Source organism: Apostichopus japonicus, chromosome 7 (assembly GCF_037975245.1).
Source record: "Apostichopus japonicus isolate 1M-3 chromosome 7, ASM3797524v1, whole genome shotgun sequence".
Classification (NCBI taxonomy): domain Eukaryota; kingdom Metazoa; phylum Echinodermata; class Holothuroidea; order Aspidochirotida; family Stichopodidae; genus Apostichopus; species Apostichopus japonicus.
In genome coordinates this window covers 11512077-11526650 of record NC_092567.1, presented here as the reverse complement: position 1 = coordinate 11526650, position 14574 = coordinate 11512077, and the positions used below count along the sequence as shown (strand labels likewise).

Here is a 14574-nt window from a genome sequence, read left to right as displayed (position 1 = left end):
AATCAGTCAGGAGGTTAACACTTACTGCTCCTAAAATCAATGTAATCCTCCTGACAAAGCAATTTATTTTGTCATATTTTCTACTTTTGCATCATTCTTGCTTTTACCAAAGGCTTACAATCTGCTCTTTGCACTTCTTATGAAAATGTTACAATATATTATCTCTTATATCAGCTCCTAAATGACTAGATTTTATCAAATAATCAACCAATACTGACAGAATCGATAGTTACTTTTAAGTTTCCTAGATATCATCTCTGCATTGATAGACTCTTGAGAGGGCGAAAGAGGCAGCAGACATTCACTGAACCTTTGAAGTAGAAAGGAAGAAACAAACCAACATGAGAGAAAGATAGCAAAACAGTGGACATCATTTTGTGGACATCATTTCTGTGGACATCATTTTGCTGTTTAATATGAGCAAATGAGCCCATAACTGCAGGAAGGTAATAGTGTAATATACAGTATGTTTAGGCTCGTCCTTAGGTCGTGCTAGGAGTCCATGAAAGGAATTGGTGTGCAGACAATCAGATAGATTGTAAAATAGAATTGTTTGTAATACAATTCCACGCACAGTATGTTGTCCTCTGTTTTTAAGAGTGGGGGATTACCTCATACTACCACATTACTGATTAAATCCTCCAAAATTCATGAAGAAATTTGTTGGGTTCAATTACACCTTGGCCTCTTTGATGATACTTATCATATCATGTAAGACATATTCCCAATGATATATGAAAAATATTCTTACCTTCCAAATTCACAACTGTCATTGTTTCTTTTGGTTATAATTAATACCGTGATGGCTAGTCATACCAACATAAACAACTCATCTTTTTTCATGATTGTAACACTAAAATTTCCGATTACAATGTATTTCTTGATGGTACGTCATTTCTAATACAAGTTTTGTCAGAGCTCTGTGTTTATCTTTATTACTTTGGTTAATCAGTTATTTTAAATGTAACAAGAGAGAATACTTGTAGGTACATAGTATGATAACAAAAAACATGAGATTCAACTTACGACAGCTCCTTAACAGACTGACAACGAAGCGCAAAACCGAAGATGTTTGTTAACTGTATCTCTGATATTGCATACGGTTCATTTCCTTCCTTCTCAGTCTCTATGTGTATCTTTTCTACTGTCACTAAAGGACAGAGAGAGAGGCCAGATTGGAGTAAAATAGTGTATCCATCACACTCCTTGAAGGCCATGGTCAGGTGAAGGCAGGCTATGGTAATCTGTTAGAGAAATGAACAAGGTTAATGTATTGTAGTTATCCTCTAGTAAAAGAATCATGCTACATTATGAACGGATGGAGGGTTTTATGTAATTGAGTTAGACCAGTGTTTCAATGAAGTGTTTTGAGAAACTTCTTCGTAGCGAAATATTGAACTGTAGTCCATCACTGGACAAATACCGATTCGCATATCGCAGTGGTAGATCGGGTGGGGATGCCCGCCTGCTTCTGGACACTATTCTACGTCAACATGTAGACACTCCTAGTAATTATGCAAGGACTTGTTTTATGGACTTCAGTTCTGCATTTAACACCATTTGCTGTTATGAAGACCTCACAACTAAAACTCAAATTATTCAATATTTTCAAGGTTTGGATTGTCTATGTCATAGTGTGTTCATTTATTACTGGCAGTATGGCCACATGAAAGCAATAAATCAAGTGACACTATTGGTAACGACATTGACACTAAGTGTTGTTAGCATTTGAAATTGTTTACGTTCGTATGGTCATTAAGTCATTATTTTGGGATTCAACCTCTGAAGATATGTATACAGTTGGGAATCTGATCTCATGAATCGACTGCTATTATATAACTTTCAAGAAATGCAGTGCAAACTGGAAAAATCAAAACAGGACTTGGCAGAAAAATAAACCAGGCACTTAAATACATGAGAGGGCAAAGGTCCGAATCCCGGTGGAGGCTGGAAGTTTTGCATTGTTTTTTGTAGGTATAAGAACACACTGATTATAATTATATTGTACAATAACAGTACAAGACCGTGACCACATGACCACAAACCTGAGGAAATATGTCTTGATTGCAGTGAAAGAAAATTACTTCACCTGTGTTGCACTCGCGAATTCCAAAACTTGTAAAGTTGATCTCTGATGTAGTTGACTGTCATCGCCATGCACGTGGACCACTTTAGAGGCCAACTTTGTGATTGCATCAACAACATTCTCATTTTTATAGTCTTGTTCCAGCATGCACATCATAGCAAACTTTTTATGTTTAAGGTTGTTTTGCAGATAATTTACAATTTTACCTGAAGCAGTCTTATTAAGACCACAGGCAAATCTGTAAACATAGTGAAGTTCAAAAGGATCCAAAAAACGGAGCAGTTCAGCTACACTCTGGCTCTCTGTTGTGGCAGAGGTTAAAGATTCTTGAGATAGATAATCAGCAATGTAGTGGGCAGCATACCACTCACAGAACAATTTGTGGAAGAATCTGACTTCCTTTTTGTAGAGAAATTGATCACCAGTCAGTATTTCTTCCTCAAAAAATATTCCAGTATTAAGATACTGCTCATAAAAGTCATCCCCAAGTCGTTTTCTCAGGGAAGTACTATCCCACACAATCAGTTGGTTTCTACCGTTCAATGCCTCAAAAGCAACCTTGTTCAACTCATCATGTTTTAAGTCAAAACATACCTTTTCAATTGGTTTGTTCATCAAATGACTATGTAAGCAAGCTATCACATTACGAAAGAAGCTAGTAACGCATTTGAATGTCTTCAAGTCTTTGTTCTCGTGGCTCATGTGAGCAAACAAAACAAACAACAAACGAACTTGACACAAGTCACCAAGTAGAGGGTTTCGTTGGAGTTTAAGTATTATTTCCCTGGCAGCTTGTTCGTCACCGTGTACAACTGCTTTCTGAATATATTGATCTCGGATGTCCTCGTTGAAACCTGTTAAACGTATTCGATCACTATGCGGTGCAAATTCTTTCGGTAAGTAGAAAGGCCTGGTAGTCAGAATGACGTCTATATCCTGCAACATTTCTCTCCGAAGGATAAGAGAAATATCAGTCTCTTGATCGTCTTTATCAGGGTATTCGTCAAATCCATCCAAAATAACCAATACACCTGAACAATTCTTTATGATTGATTCCACTATAACCTCACTCAGATCTGAGTCTCTGGGTAATATAAAACGCCGTATTGCTTGGTATATTGACTTCACCCCTCTCAGTTGTCTTAGCCGCAGGTAAATAAGTACCGGTACGTTACTTAAAGGGGATTTTGGAACTCTTTGGCACCAATCGTATGCAAGCTGTAGTGTCAGTGTTGATTTTCCGGATCCAGGTTCGCCCTCTATAATTTGCCTACCACAATTCTCAGGTTTCTTTAGTAGTTCATGATGTGACTCTAAAAGTTTCCACATTTTGTTTCCATGTGCTTGTTGAACTAACCGTTCAATGCCGCTATAAACATATACTTTATCAACACAATACATTCTGTCTCTGATGTAAGGCAATGGTTGTACGGAGTGATAAAGTATCTCATACTTTGCCTTTAGTTCCTTGATGAATTGTTCCTCCTCTGTAGGAAACCAGAAAAGTGTGATTAGTGACAATCTTATTTTATATCAGGAACAAATTCAATAATGAAAATGGTCAGATGAAAGTTTTTTTTTTTAATTGGGAATGTCATTATTGGTAGCTGCTCAACCAAATTTTGTTGTAGAAAATGTCTTGATATGTTAATTGAATTGCTTAACTTTAGATTCGTTCTCAAACTAAATGGTTATTTGAACAGCTGCTTTAATTGCAAAGAGACAATCGATTCCAACATTTGGCAAAGATGTGTAAAAAAAAAAAAATTCTTGGCTCAGACCATTTGAGAGTCATCATTGGGTCATAACTGTTATCTGAAGTGGGGCGCATTCTGATGTATTCAGAATGTTCATATCTTATTTTCATAAACCACAAAAGGAACCGTGAAATTATTGTGTCATTTATATACTGTATCCCCATTTGGTAAAGTTAACTGCAACATGAATTTGATATGACAGCAATAAAGTCACTGGAATCAGTTACATTATTATACATTATCATTTGTAGAGGATATGTATGTTGAAATTTATTTTAATTTATGCGTGGTATTTAACAGTATCTTAAAGCAATTGAAGGTATTGTTTGCAGCATTCACTGCACTCAGCTTGCAATAACTTGTACATCAGACTTACCAGGTGTGCGGTGAGTCTTAGTCTTGGGCAACATCTAAACAAGAGAGAGGTAATGATACTTTCAAACATATTATCAATAAAATTATCAATTTGAAGTCACTATTTGCAAATAATTTGACTATGTAACTAACATTTTCTATTAAATAGGATACAAGGTAACATAATATGTTTGATGTTGCTAAGTAACCGTAGGTTATACCTTATTCTTATATAAATGTACTCAGAGTCTACATGGCAGTCAAGCTTGCCTATAGAAAAACTGTCCTCATCTAATTCACTCAAGCATAATAATTTGTTACTTGATAGCATAAACTACCCCAAATACTGTCATTAGGATTCATCCTTGAGTTGACCAGTCACCTGTATGATTGCAAACACAAGTGCTCTAATGGCCAGTACTACTTTCCTGTGTGTGAAGACAAGTTTGGCTTGACCACTGAAAAAATACACTGTTTCTTTTAATCATGAATTTGTGCAGAGAAGAGTTCAGTATGGCTTGCATTACCAACTCAGGTAGATATTTAATCTTCCCTGTTTTTGGCTAAGACCAGGGGGAATGGGGTGGTTTTTGCTGCAGGGATGATCGTAATGTACATGTTATTCTCAACACAAAACTGGTAGGGAGAGGATTTCCTGACAGTTGCGTGTATTACTTATATCTTTTACAACATGAAACTATCCATTGGTAGGAATGCTAAATATTTCAAATGAGTATAATGTTAACTTGTTGTTGCAACATATTATGTGTATCGATTAATTCAGTTGTTCACTTCCGGCATCAAAAATGCTCAATAAATATAGGTAGCGCAAGTTAATATACAGTAGTATATTTTGTTTAATCATGTGTAATCTCTGAGTTTCCCACGTGTTTGGTGATCATCAGACAAGTGACACGTTTGTAACCATTTTCTTTATGGTATGTACCGTGACTGATTAAAGTAATAGATTACGAAATCTCAGCGCCTGTTTCTTTACTTAAGTTTATCTATGTGTTACATTCTTTGCGTGTTATTGCGAGATTAAAGGCTCGTCGTTACTAACATACAATCATCCAAGCCGCATTTGTTTCCATACCACCACCAGTCCTCAGTAGGGAATATTTAAGTGCCCCCGGAATCTTAGACTAAATTAGCGTTACAGTATGTTTAACAGCTTTATATATTTTGCTTCCCTTGATCTTATATATATTTTCAGATATTACAGTCTTACCTCTTCGTCTTCCACAATTTTCCTCCGACTCCTTCGGAAGTTTAACACTGCAGGAATAATTTATGTAAGGTTAATTAACCAGAATGCAAAGATGCATCGTGGTTTCGATGATGTAACATCAGCAGTTTTCTTCATGAATCTGACATCATGTACAGTGAGGGTGTACAACATACTTGAACATAGTAATACAGTGAAAAGCAGTGTGATGTGAAAAAAAAAAGAAGTCACAATGACAGAGGCTGTCCTGAAATTACCATTCACCTCAACAACAGGCATCTTGTACTAAATGTGATAGATACATCAAGATACTAAATATGACATCTGTCCTTGTTGAAATATTGTGTAAAACATGGGTCTCACAATTTGACACCTGGTGAACTCAAACGACCACTGACCTCCGCCCAATGTTGTACAATTACATACCAAATATGCGATCTGTCCAAGCTTCCCTCATGATATTATGTTAGGAAGGTGTGTTAGTGTAGAGAGACAGGTAAGAGGGGAGTGAAGTAAATGTTTGGCATTTGTTGTCTTCATATGACCTTAGACCTCCACCAAAAACAGTAATAGGCTCCTTAACTTGTCCAAGGTTCCCTTCTTGCAAGATCATGTTTACAAAGCTTTCACCATTTGACCTGTTTTCCCCAAGTGAACCTTGAGCTCCACCAAAATCAATGGGCTTCTTTCACTCAATGCAATACACCTTCATACCAACTATGCGATCTGCCCAAGCTTCTAATATTGAGATATCATGTTTACAAGGTTTTCATAATTTGACCTCTGATGACCCCAAATGACCTTCCACTTCCCCGAAAAAAATGAGCTTCTTTTAATCAATAAGGTTCTTCTACACATTAAATATAAGGTCTGTTCGTCATGCTTTCCTTCTTGACACATCATGTTTAAAAGGTTTTCACAATTTGACCCCTAGTGACCCCAAATGACCTTTGACCTCCACCAAAAACAATAGACTTCTTTGACTTAATTTGGTACTTTTACACATCAAATATGAGGTATGCCCATGCTTCCCATCTTGAGATATCGTGTTTAAAAGGTTTTCACAATTTGATCCTTGGTGACCTCAAATGACTTTTGACCCCCACCAAAAACAATAGGATTCTTGTACTCAATGTGAATTTAAGCTCACCAAATATGAAGTTGGTCCGACCTTCCTTTCTTGAAATATTGTGTTTACCAGATTTTTACAATTTGACTCCTCATGACCCCAAATGACCCTTGACCTTCACCAAAAACAATAGGCTTCTTGTACTCAATGTGGTAAGTCTACACATTACATATGATATTGGTCAGAACCACCCTTCTTGAGATATCATGTTTACAAGCTGGGCATCACAAACTCGCACATACACACAAACGCCATCATCAATGCAACGGTTACTATTATCATCAAAATAAAAAACATAAAAAATATAAATTTAGATAAAACAAATAGTTGCTATACTTTTCTGTTAGTCAATAAGGATAATATAGATGCAATGAATACAAATAGAATACAAGAAAATAGCTGACAAACTTTGCTATATATTGCAAAGTAATTGTGCTATGCACCATGGTACAGTACCTTTCATACAGACGACCAAAACCACCAGAATTAGAAGTACTACAATTATAATTGTAACCACAGCAACTTTCGATGAACCCAAAGTCCCCTTGTTGTCTGTAAATTGGAAAAACACATGTTAATTAGCAATTTGAAATTAAGCATTTGAAAATATTAAGTGAGGATCTGAAAGGGTTAACATTATCACAAAGACAGAACAATTATTCAATAAAATCAACTGCACTTTCCAAGTGCACATATTTCAGATACTGTAGATTTAGACTACTGTGTATCAGTATTCATCAGTGTGTGAGAAAAGACTAGCCTTTTGGCGATATAAAGAAGCAGATAACAATAAAGTTGTTCTGATGGAGCTTAAAGTCAGATTTAGAAACCGTAAGTCGGATCGAAGAAGAAGTCATTGGAGATGCAAACTAGCCATTCATTTAGAAGCATTCTTCTATCAGACATAAAATTCACTGAACATACGGGCTGTATTCTAACTACACGAGCAGGCTACTGTACTGGATCTGTACTGGAGAATATTTAGATCAATTCTAATGTAACTTCAGGTATAAAACACTCATTATAAAACACTCTAATGTGATCCCTCTTTCAGGCGCTGATAAAATTTTGAAGTTTGTTGTAAGAGAAATGTCAAAGATTCCTCACTTTTCTGTTGATGTCCTTTCCAGCTCTGTTAGAGAAAGAGCAGGATAGTTTTCCTAAGTTCTCCATTGGAGTTTGACTTCTGGTCGTATTCCACGAACTGAACACGTCACGTTTCCTGCTCTTGCGACGTCGAGTACACATACTGTGTATGGTCACATCCTTCTACAATTATGTACGGCGGGCTTGGATAGGCTATTCAAGAAAAAAGGAGAAATTGTTTTTTTTCCCACAATGACTGGTTAACAACTTAAATACGTTGTATATTAGTCAATACGAACTTAACATGTAAAGAAGTCCGTATATTAAAAAAAAAAACATTTGACAGATCATATAAATGTATACGTTCCATTGTGCACCAATGTTGCATTACAGTCCATTAATATAAAGTAAAACCTCTGGGTGTGCAAGGGAGCAGTGCACTTACTCAATGACTACTGTGTCTACAGTAAATACAGTAAAGTAAAACATCTTGGTGTGCAAGGAGTAGTGCAGCACTCAGAGAATAGTAGGAAAATTATACAGTTATGTAATACCTCTGGGTGTACAACTCGAGCAGTTCAGTACTCAATGACTACAAGTATCTAAAGTTATACAGTAAAATAAGACCTGAGCTGTGTATGAAAGGGAGCAGTACAGTACTCAATGATAACTGTAGTGTCTACAGTTATACAGTAAAGTATTACAGTACCTCTGGGTGTGTAGGGGAGCAGTACAGTACTCGATGACTACTGTAGCATCAACATTTATACAGTAAAGTAATACCTCTGGGTGTGTAAGAAGTAGGGCAGTACTCAATGACTACTGTAGCGTCTACAGTTAAACAGTTAAGTAATACCTCTGGGTGTGCAAGGAGCAGTGCAGTACATATTCAATGATTACTGTATGTACAGTAAATACAGGAAATATTTACCTCTGGGTGTGTAAGGGGCAGCGCAGTACTGAATGACTACTGTGGTGTCTACAGTTATACAGTTAAGTAATACCTCTGGGTGTGCAAGGAGCAGTGCAGTACTCAATGACTACTGTAGTACACCTGTACATTATACAGTAAAGTAATACCTCTGGGTGTGCAAGGAGCAGTGCAGTACTCAATGACTAAGTACTGTAAGTATGTAAAGTCATACAGGAAAGAAATACCTGTGGGTGTGTTAGGGGGTAGTGCAGTATTCAATGACTACTGTAGTGTCTACAGTTATACAGTAAAGTCATACTTCTGTGTGTGTAAGGAGCAGTGCAATACTCAATGACTACTGTAGTGTCTACAGTTATAGAGTAAGGACAATACCTCTTGGTGTGTAAGGGGTCATTGCAGTACTCATAGACTACTGGAGTATGTACATTTCCAGTAGTCAATGGGTACAGCACTGCACCGTACACACCCATAAGTATTACTTTACTGTAAATCATATTCCAAGGTCATGAGATCCACCTCTCATTTGAAACTAAACAAAACCTTGACCTCTGATAACTTTGCGCATGAAGGTGGCACAGGGATCAACCATGGACAACTTTTATCAGTTTGGAGATTGAGTTTTCGACCCATAATTGACCTTTTTTTGACCTTGGATCACATGACCATTATGTTTGGAAACGATCCCTTACCCTATTCATAACTAGTCCCAAAATGTCAACCATATTACACCCCATCAGTGGGAGTTTCACAAGTTATTGCCCCCAAAACACACATTTTGAGCCATAATTGACCTTCGGTGACCTTGGATTACATAAAGGGAATTTTGGAAAACGTGCAACTAGTTAATTCACAACTTGTCCCAATATATCAGCCATGTCAGACTTTGTCACTGGAAGTTGTTGCATAAAATTAACATAAGTGGGCAGATTTTGTCATGATAAGAGATCTTGAATGACCCTGGAAGGCATGACAGCTTTTATGAAAAATATTCCCTTTGATGTGCACTTCATCCTAAAATTGTTATGAACTCCAATGTACACACACAATGTTATTGCTAAAAAGGTATCAAATCCAACCTTTGGCACCTCATAACTTACGAACCGGGTGTTCGATCGAAGCGGGAGTTAGTTTCATCTTTAGAGTATACATGTATAGCTCTATCATATAGTTAAATATTGACAAACTTGTTTTGGTTTTATGTCCTGCACCTCCTAAAATGAGCAAACAGGACTTTGCACCTGAAGGTCGCACAGGGGTCAACCCATGGACAATTTTGATCAAAAGACCATTTGATATCTGGATATGGCCACAATAAATTCAAATAAATAAAGAAGCTAATTTACAGGTCATCAGAGGTCAACCTAAGGTCAACTGTCACAAAGATGTGGGTCCACTATTGGATTACAATAGCGTAACTCCCAACCTTGACGGACATTTTGTTCTCAAGTTATCACAACAATACCTGTTTTTGACCTCTAATTGACCTTTGTTGACCTTGGATCACACCATTGTTAAGTTGAAAAATGATCCCCTACGTTATTTACAAGTATACAGGTATACTGTATATTACAAGTTCCAAAATAACAATCATGTCTGACCCTGTCAATGGGAGTTATTGCTTGTTTATTGTTTTGGTTTTTGGCCCCTAACTGACCTTTGGTGACCTTTACAGGCACCGAGAACAATAGGGCACACCTTTTCACTATAGCGGATCTAGTTGACTACATAGACCCCTTTTGCTTAAGCAAGGAACCAAAAATTGTTTAAGTCCTTCATGTTGCTTAAATAACATGCTAAAATACATTCTAATGTACAGTATGCTGAATTACATACATGCTCATGAATGCTAACATACATGCTAAGTTGCTAACAAACATGTATGCTAACAAACAGACTGACAGCCTGACGTAAACGCTACCAGCTTTTAACATGCTAACATACAGGCTAACAAACAGGCTAACATACTTACTATCATACACACTAACATACATGTATGCTATCATACATGCTAACATGTATGTTTGCTAACATGTATGTTTGCTAACATACACTGCTAACATACTTACTATCATACATGCTAACATAGCCTTCAAGCTAACATATGTATACTGTACATGCTAACATGTATGCTAACTTACATGTATGCTAAAAACAGGCTAACATACAGCCTGACATACACCCTATCATACTGCTTATAACATGCTAACATATACGCTAGCATGTATACACACTAACAAACAGGCTAACATACAGGCTAACAAGCAGGCTTTACATACAGGCTAACATAATTGCTATCATACTGTACATGTATGCTATCATGCATGCTGACATACATGCTTTCATACATGCTAACAAACAAACTACTGTAACATACATGTATGCTATATGCTAACATACATGTTAACATACATGCTAACATACAGTACAAGTACATATACTGTACATGTATGGTATCATACTGCTTACATAGCCTTCAAGCTAACATATGTACAGTATGCTAGTTCATTCATGCCAATAAACATGATGATACATGCTATCATGTATGCTAACATGCTAATATACTGTAGGAGACAGGACTGCTACTGTAACAGATGTATTACAAATAGTACTGGTATCGCAGCTCAATTAGCCTACTGTAGTGCAAGTCAATGGGAGCAATTAATTGACCAAACCTTTATGCAAAGTTGTGTGATTTTTTGCAATTTGGCGGAAATCCAGAATGTTAATGGCTTCAATGCTTAGCATATAGTGTACAGCAATTGATATTTCAGGAATGATGTTCTGTGATATCACGCTTCAGTGATTTATGTTGTCTAAAATGAGTATTTGGGTCAAAATTTAGACTTTAAGGCCTGAGATTGCTGAGATGGACTCTGTTGGGGTCCTATTAATGTCACAAAGTGAGACTATATAATTTACTCACTTTAAGCTAGGTCCTATATGAGTGTGTGACACTAGTTTCACGAAGCTTGCTAAGCAACAGTAATCAATGTACATGACATTTTGTTGTGAGGATAGCTGAGTAAATTTGGAATAAGTTTATTCAAAATACATGAAATGTGGTTGTCCCAGCCTGGCTTCCTGCCTCAGGACCTAGATGGTAGCAATGATAAGCTCAGTAGCAACAATAATATTACACTTGATTCTTGAATTCTCATGCTGGCATGATTAGCGTTTTATAGTTGCCAGTTTGCTAATGCTATAAACAGATGCCTAGATAGTGTTGCCCTGGCCTAGCATTTTGACCACTGATTGTGTTAGACACATAATCATAGGGCTGTAATGCATCCTGCACATACTGTAGTTTACTTGAACTACCATTAAATTGCTGAAGTTAACGAACATGTGATAGGCTTACAGTACATGTATTGCTGCTTCTCAAGAGCACTTGGTGTTCAGAATTTTACAGAACATTGACTGCCAAATTCATTGCAGAGTAATACAGTACAGTAGCTACACTGTACAACTACTGTACTGGGATTCGTGGGAAGTACTAAGGTGGCCAAAAAAGGGTAAATAATTGATTTCGTACATTGTAGGCTATATGCAAAATATGCACTCACCCAGCTTGGTTCCTGCCACTACCCCACTACACTTTAATATAGGAATGCATGCTAATTATCTCAAAATATTAATTGTTCTGTGCCAATATGCAAGACCAATTGAGCAGAATTTGACTACAAAATGTCTGACGTGTCAAGTTCTTTCATACCCATAAATTACAGTACACATTCGTTGATAAGCTAGAACTGAAGTGTAGGCCTCAGTACACACATTCATTGACTTTGGATGCTGTTTACTACTGTATGCTCTGAGCCTCTAAGCTCAGACAGGTCAGGGCCCAGAGAGTAGCACTGTACAGTATGTATGTGGTAATGGTATCGTAATTCGTATGTGGTACAGTACTTGGGTAATTTTGGCTTTTTTTAGGAGTAAGATTTCCAAATGCCCAAAACATGTGCAAAACTGAGGGGAGGATGTTAAAAGCTTAGAAAACCACAATTTGATCAGCATATATAACTGAAATGGAATAAAACTCATCAAATATGTAACTCTTCTTTGCTGCAAACAGTTTAGGCTAGGTTGCCTGCTGTATGTTGCTACAGTAGTAATATTTGAAGGTGCGTCAATAACGAAGGTGCGTTAACTGTGAAGCCTTTGCTATACACAGTTACGGTTCTGATAGTTGAATTAATTCAATATGGTGGTTTACAATATTTCAACACTATCATGAAATTTTGTAGGGCAACCATACAGTATTAACATCGTTCTGAAGAATATGGTCGACACACATACTGTAGCTTCCGTTTAGTATTACTAGGCCTAGTACTTAGGCTAGGCCTACAGGCTACACTAGTTCTTGTACTAGTACATAGAAGACATTATGATAATAATAGTCAAGTTGTTCAAGTAGTCCTAGATATCAATTAATAAATAAAATGATAAACACTTAGGCCTACCTGAGTTAAACTTAGTTACCAACTCGAATTATCAAGATGTAAGTACCAGTGTTTTGAAGCAAATATGTAGAGAAACCGAACGCGGAAAGATCCTGTTGTACCAGCGCGTAAAATAATGGCTGCGTACAGTACGAACCATCGTTTGCAAGAACCTATGGCGTACCTTGCGGCTTGAACAAACATGTAATTAATGTGTGTGAGCGAACGGAAGGTAAACTTCATGTAAAAACATGGTTAGGCCACTGATCTACAGTGCCACAGTGTAGATCAGTGGGTTAGGCGGTTCATAACTTCAACATCAAAGGATTAAGGTCAATCGTAATGCACGCCGTTTGCACCACATTTATGATTTATGTTACAGTTGCTGAATATGTTGCCTTCGCGAAAACTCCCGTTGTCTAATTTCATTCCGTTCTTCAATTTCATTCCGTTGTCCAAGTTCATTCGGTTATCCAAATTCATTTCGTCGCGAGGTATTCCGTCGCGGAGAAATCCCGTTCGTTATGCGAGAATTGACCCGTGAAGGTGGGCCCTGTCCCACTTCTATCAATCAATTTCTCAATAAAGTGTATATCTGGCAAATAGAACGTGAATAACAAGCCCACGTAAGCCTACCAAGTATCCATGATACCGTACCATAACAATATGAAGACGTCCCCTTCACCGCCCCTCTCAGTTCCTATGCCTCTATATAGCTAAATATGTTCGGGACAAACCTTACTAGCTACATCTAGGCTACATCTTTATCGGTACTATGCAATAGACTGGTGTCCATCTCGCAAAGGATGATTAGTGACATCACCAGCTAAGATCGGAGCCGACATTCACAAACAAGGACTATAAGAATATCAGTTGACTTTAGGCCTACCTGGTAGAATTATGCAAAACTGGTCAATTGCATGACTCGTAACCACAAGTACCTGTTAACAAAGGTACTTTAAATGCAAACTTTTTCCCCTCAAAATATGCTAGTGTAGGACGGGATATGCACTCGTTTATTTGCAATTTCGGCTTTCCAAACTCCATGAAGTTGAGGGTAAGAAACCCGAAAAAGTTTGTGGCCAGGACCATTCACAAAATGGTTCGTGAACGAAATCTAATTAAGGTTTACGTATCCAAAACTATGTTTTTACTGTTGATTCAATTTCCCTGCGGAAGTTTATCATCTAGGCTCTATAAGGTAACAATATGTTTTTCATTTGAAACTTTTCAAAGATTTTGACTGATTTGATGCATTTTTGGCAGCTTTATGTGAAGTTAGGGTTAGCAGAGAAATGGTCAAATTGCAGTACAGTACTAAGGCTGTTGGGCCTACAGAGATACGGGTAGTTATAACAGGCTAAGTTTGTTACCACGCCTCAAACAGTTTAGGCCCTAGCGTGTGATATGCTATATGATTAGCCTACTATCACTCGATAGTACTGCTATATAGTACTACTATCACTGGATACTACATATGGGTGACATCCATAGGTAGAAAACTTAAGACTGAGGCTTATACTCCTGTACTACTTCTAGCTTAGGAAGCAGTTAGGCTATA

At 37.3% G+C, this 14574-nt stretch overlaps 1 protein-coding gene across 6 annotated transcripts in view; it reads right to left on the bottom strand.

The window, feature by feature from the left end:
• The window catches only part of LOC139970028 (uncharacterized), a 147691-nt gene that overhangs the window by 11988 nt on the left and 121129 nt on the right, over window positions 1-14574 (bottom strand). For 2 of the 6 annotated variants that reach the window (XM_071975575.1, XM_071975577.1), the window contains 7 exons: window positions 7662-7853; window positions 7011-7106; window positions 5429-5475; window positions 4220-4253; window positions 2090-3573; window positions 1027-1244; window positions 234-310 (listed from right to left, as the gene is read on the bottom strand). In XM_071975575.1, coding sequence (XP_071831676.1) covers window positions 234-310; window positions 1027-1244; window positions 2090-3573; window positions 4220-4253; window positions 5429-5475; window positions 7011-7017 — 1867 coding nt within the window. In that variant the 5' untranslated portion in view covers window positions 7018-7106; window positions 7662-7853. Of the gene's footprint in view, window positions 1-233; window positions 311-1026; window positions 1245-2089; window positions 3574-4219; window positions 4254-5428; window positions 5476-7010; window positions 7107-7661; window positions 7854-13034; window positions 13236-14574 lie in introns of those variants that run through there. The other 4 variants (XM_071975574.1, XM_071975576.1, XM_071975578.1 and 1 more) reach the window with 4 other exon arrangements.